Source organism: Thunnus thynnus, chromosome 19 (assembly GCF_963924715.1).
Source record: "Thunnus thynnus chromosome 19, fThuThy2.1, whole genome shotgun sequence".
Classification (NCBI taxonomy): domain Eukaryota; kingdom Metazoa; phylum Chordata; class Actinopteri; order Scombriformes; family Scombridae; genus Thunnus; species Thunnus thynnus.
In genome coordinates, this window is record NC_089535.1 from 17,055,235 (window position 1) to 17,061,234 (window position 6,000).

The window sequence follows — 6,000 nt, forward strand, 5'->3', positions numbered from 1 at the left end:
CAGTTAGTGTATTACATCTAATAATGTACATCCACTAATGCTTGGAAGTTTGACAATGCCAACAATAGTCTGTTCATACAGCACAATGCCATCTTGTCCTCTCAAAGTTCACCAGTCTCACACGAGATCAACATAAACCTGCCAGAGTCTATACTGTATGTCTATAAGCTCCCTAGAGGTCAAAGCATAAGCACATCTATATGAAGTACGTGTGGTTCGTGTCTCCCCCCCTCCACTTGAGAGTCAAGAATAGCTGCTGCCAGCTGTTACTGGAGCTGGCAGAGCTGCAGGAATGTCAACCTGTTCCTGCGAACCAGCTCGCCTGAACCCCTTTAAACACCCACCTACATGCAGACACACATCAGCACAACCATGAACCCAGTGCACACAGAAGCACCTGCAACCAGCTGGTACTGGCTTTCACAGTACACACACACACACCTTCTGTCTGCTTATTGGATACAGACTGAGGGCATGGAAAAGGGAGAATAATGCCTGAGGCCAGCGGTAACTTTAATGTGACCTTGGTACTGAGTAAATGCAGGTAGCAGCACTGACCCCTAAAATAAACTTCTGACAGGAGATAAAGGAAAAGCTATCAGGTTAAGAGATATCTTTCATTTATCCTTATTTTGCCAAAACAGTGGATTAACTTCCTCATTACAATTACATGTATTATCCCTAAAAGGAATAAGTATGCGAAGAAAAACAATTAATGAATTATATTTATATCACAATGACAAATTTCTAATGTTTCACCACTTAACTAAAAACCAAACCTCTGTCAGTGTTATGAGTATAATGAACACACTGACACCTGCTACAACGTACATGAGAACGTACACAGAAGCTACAGGTGGTGTTTCACGTTGTTATCAGTAGTTAAATGTGTATCTACAAACCTCACCAGCTGGGTTAAAAGTGTGTTAAGTTCAGGTAGGAGTAAAATCCACATGGTGATCATGACTTAAACCATCCTTTTGTGATACCATTCATTCATCCAAGATAAATACCTCTACTATAAATGTACTATGAAGTCTAAATGTATGTATTTGCCACATAATTATTCAATACATAGCATTACTCTTACATAGAAACATTTACATCTAGGTCAGAAATGCTCAAGGCTGAATAATAGTTTGCAGACATAGAACTGGGTCATCCTGCCCTCTTCATATCTGACCAAAACAGTCACACATTATCTAAGAGTCTCGGGTGTGTTAATATTTTCTGAGTCAGTTCCAACATACTTTTCTTAGTTAGCAGTGACTCTGCTAACTATGGTCTGTGGCTGGTGTGTCATGCACCTAAAAAAAAGGTGCTATGTCAGGGGGCAAAAGGGTCAAACTGCACACAAGTAAATCGTTTTCTAGAGACAATCACTCCTCTACAGTCACTATGGAGAACTGCATTAGCCATCAAGCCACCACTAAACCAAAGAGGCGATTATAGCTGCAACTAACTTTTTTTTGTATTGATTAATATGATTATTTTCTTGATTAATCGATTGGTTTGTAAAATGTGAGAAAATGGTGAAAATGACTTTCACTATTTCTTAGAGCCCAAAGTGAAGTGATCAAATTGCTTTTTTGTCCAATCAACACAGACAAAACTGACAATTATATAAAACAGAGAAAAACAGCAAATCCTCCAAATTAAACGAGTTAGTTAACAGAATACAACCCTTCAAATATGAATATTGGAGCTATTTTATTTGCTCAAAGATGGTCAGAAAAGATTGAAACATTCCAGGATGTGACACTGTCACAACCCCTATGCTTTCAAAAGTATATTGCACAAACAAGACCCATGTTGTTACCGGACTTTAGTCAAAGTGTAGTTATCAAGATCATGTGACCTCATTTGAGATCCTTCATTAGTACTTATATTCAAGCCTCTTAGCCACACTTCATTTGCATCAGAAGTTTCACTTTCTACTGAAAGTTTGTTTCAAAATCAGAAAATCTTTTCTGCAGGTTCTTGCTAAAAGTGTTGCATGCATCGTCTTAATAGTAATATGTTAATTTACTACATTTGAAAATGAAATATTAAATTATCATTTGCACTTTTCCGTAACTTTTCCTGTGTGTGTGTGTATAGTATCTTACCTGGACTTGCACATCTTCCAAGAGCTTGATGGGTCCTGAAAAAGCGTAGGCACGGTGTTTTGATAGCATGGCTGTTCTGCAGCTTCATGCAGGAAATCCCGCTGAACACAGGGGCCGAGCAGCTGGCTGCCACGACACGTAGGAGGCTCGCCATGGTGCACACACACACCCGACACACACACACACCAGGAGGAGCTCAACAGGATAGACAGCACTCCTCCTGGGGAAGAGAGATGACAGGTGAGAGGACAGAACAGAGCGGGGAGGGGAGGGGGGGGGTTTGTGGGTAAAGAAGAATGACAGGATGAAAGTGTGTGAGAGTTAGTGACAGTCAATATTTCTACCCAGCATTATCAGCTAATTTCACACACACAGATGCACATTTGAAAAAGGTATGCAAGTTGTGGCTTCAAGTTCCACAGAAATATGCCCTACCCTGTTCCCCTGTAGGACAAGCACACACTTATGACCTATGTTTATGCAATAGGTCACATACATTCAGACAGCTCTGTCCTTCATGCATTTGTATCAAAATCCAACACATATTCTGGCTGTTAGACCCAGACTACAAAGACTTGTTTTTTTTTTTTGTCCCATTTTCATGCAAACAAAGATAATTTTGTGTAGTAAGTGTGTGATTTCAACAGTTGTACATTAAACAAATCATTAAACCACAGTCATGTTTTCAAATTGCAGCCGACTGAATGACTCTGAGGCAGTGAACAGCATGTGAGACGGCGTGTTTACTTTAAGCGGAGATAATGGAACAGGGATAGACTGGGATAGCCTGGCTGACAGAATGGGCTTTAAACTGGAATTGACTGGCAATAGAGACTGACGCAGAGTGTTTTTGTTTAAAAGGTGAAAAGCATACGTCACTTTAAGAGCCAAAAACCGAATAGAACAACAAAAATAAACACCTCTACTCATTAGTGCTGAAACTAGAGCTGAAATGATGGATCAATTATTCAATTAGTCAATTTATCATCAATAATATTCATAAAAGATTCATCATTCAAGTCATTTATCAAGTAAAAAGGCAAACCATTTGCTCTCTAATGTGGGGCTTTGCTGCTTTTCTCTGTTTTATGTCATTTTTGATTGAATATGTTTGACTTCTGCACTGTTTGACTGATTGATTGGCATTTTGACACCATTTTCTGATATATGAAAGACTAAAACTGGACTAAAAACACTAAAATTGAATTGACTAATTGTAAAAATGACCATCTAATTAATTGATGATGCAGCCTTAGAGGGCATTCCCCACAACAAAGAGTAGCACAAAAGGACGATAAATTACAACATTACATATTAGGGTCATTGTAAAAACTATACAAATCAACTGTGTCCCAGTTAGGCCACTAATGGAGCACTGTAAATTAGTCATGTAGCAGAACTGACCTATTTGGTCAACTTTACTGTAGTGGAGTCAAAGGATCAATATATCATTAAATCTAATCAAAGCACAAAGTGTAAGGATAGCACAGGTCTGGTTGTAACCATTTCTGGAAAGTTTGAAACTAGGTTGATGATTATGTTGTTTCATCATTTTTTTTTTGATTAATCTATAGAAAATAGTGAAAAAAGTCCAAGGTAACATCTTCAAATTGATTTTTTTGTCCAACCAAGGGTCAAAAAACTCATAGACTTTATATTTACATTAATATGTAAAAGAGAAAAGAAGCTGTAACCAGAGTAGGGTTGCAACTAACGACTATTTTCATTATCGGTTATTTTCTCAATTAAATCGATTAATTGTTTGGCCTGTAAATTGCCAGAGAATGGTGAAAAATGTTGATCACTGTTTCCCAAAGCCCAAGACGACATCCTCAAATGTCTTCTTTTGTCCCAACCAGCAGTCCAGAACTCAGATATTCAGTTTATTATCATAGAAATGATAAAGTATTCACATTTGAGAGGCTGGAATCAGAGAATTTGGACTTCTCAATGACACCAAATAATTAATTGATTACCAAAACAGTTGGCAATTAATCAATTAATCGGGTTTAGAGCTACTTGCAGCTCTAAACCTGAGAGTGTTTTCACTTTTACTTGATAAATGCTGAAAGCAACTATAAAAGTTGTTGTTGGTTTATTTATAAATGGGTCAACAGATGAATCAGCTAGTGTTTTAGCCCAGTTTAAAATAAAAACACTGAGAAAGTGTTACAGGCTGTGCAGAGAGAGAGAGAGAGAGAGAGAGAGTCAGGGTCACTGTTACTTTCACTGCTGATCTCTCTCAAACCTGCTTTTAAAAAACTGAAGCAACCAAAAAAGTGCAGCTGCCCGAAAATACAAACGACACACATTCAGATAACATTTTGCATACAATACAGCTCATCAAAAACCGTGATAAGAATGAATCACGGCGTCTTTCTGCCTGTTTGTTTGTCTTCCTGTGACAGAGCAGATTAAATCAAGACATTTATGACCCAATAAGTCACCAATCAAACATTATTTTCAGTTCAGTCAATGTCATACTGTCATTCAGACAACCTGGAGCCTTACAGCTGGTGCACTGCATGTGTTTTTGTGCAAGCCGTTTCACTATGAGTCATAGATCACCGTTGTTAATATCCCTCCACTTCTCTCTTTTTGTCTCCACTCGCTGCAAAATCTAGCTTCGGGGAAGAAGAAGAGGAGGAGGAGGAGGGGGGGGGGGAGCTAACATAAGCTAGCATGCTATCTACCAACAAAACTCACAACTGCTTAGTGCATGAAGGCGACGTATGACTCAAAAGGCGACCCAAACACGTACTCACACACTCAAAGCGAAACACAAGCATGGTGGGAAAAGTGACAGGAGAGAGGTTAGCGGCGGATAAGTCGACTGACCTTTGCAGACAGTCCTGGCTTTGTGCAGCACAGGCGGACTTTCTGTCGACCCGGAAGAGAAGTCTTGGGTGAAGCGGCCGATAGGAATATTATTGGATCCAATGAAACGCATCAGAGGATATCCGATGATTTTTGATGTGCTGTCACTGACGGGACAAGCGAAAACCATAAATACGGTTTATATCTATACCTATTGGTGGAAGTTAGCTCACTCTTATCAATTGACATGAACATTATCATATTTTACAGCCAATTATCATCCAATTTATCAGATACAAGGCTTTGCAGGCTTAGTTGGAAAAAAATAATATGCATAAGTAGATTTCTGGCTAGACAAACAGCTACATTACAGTTACACATGCATTAATTAAAAAAATCATTAATGAGCACATTTATATCTTTTACAACATCAGAAATGGCGTCTCATAGCTGAATCATATTGAAACTGTAGCTCTCTATACTTCCACTAAGGGGCTCTCTTTCACCATTTTATATTATAACGCACCAATGGATAGAAATATAATCTATCAATCCATACACAGTACCAGTTAAACGTTTGGACACACTTTGTCATTCAAGTGAAGTGACTGGTACTATAGTCAAAGATGTTACTCCTAGTTTAACTTTGGTTACCCTCTCCAGCCCCCTTTATTTGGTGTAAGACTCACAAGCCTCCACCAAGGGGTGCTTTTTTACTCTTCAACAATGTGCCACTAATTCATTTTCACTTTCATTGCTCCTGAGAATGAGAAACTGATGATTGATGACTCGTTATTAATGTAGAATTGAGGTTTTAGGTGTTAAGCAGAGTGTTTCTGGATGCTGGATAACCTCCATGAGTCGTACAAATGAAATATGGTATAAAAATGATGATGGTGATAAGTCTTTTCTCTCCTTTCAAGTCCAATAACATGTCTGTTACAGCACATGCATGTTGCCTTGTTCCTCCAGTGCTGATGTGCTACAAATTTTATGGGATGTGAGGGGCTTATAGCATCTGCAGATGAGCTGTTGTTCCTTTTAACGGTAAATCTTTGTTAATGAAAACTAGCAT

At 38.6% G+C, this 6,000-nt stretch overlaps 1 protein-coding gene across 1 annotated transcript in view; it reads right to left on the reverse strand.

Moving 5' to 3' along the window:
- Positions 1-5,070, reverse strand: part of nnt (nicotinamide nucleotide transhydrogenase) — a 35,657-nt gene extending 30,587 nt beyond the window's left edge. The window contains exons 1-2 of the mRNA XM_067573448.1: positions 4,947-5,070; positions 2,109-2,328 (exon numbers count right to left, since the gene is read on the reverse strand). Coding sequence (XP_067429549.1) covers positions 2,109-2,262 — 154 coding nt within the window. The 5' untranslated portion in view covers positions 2,263-2,328; positions 4,947-5,070. The remainder of the gene's footprint in view (positions 1-2,108; positions 2,329-4,946) is intronic.
- Positions 5,071-6,000: the final 930 nt, after the last annotated feature.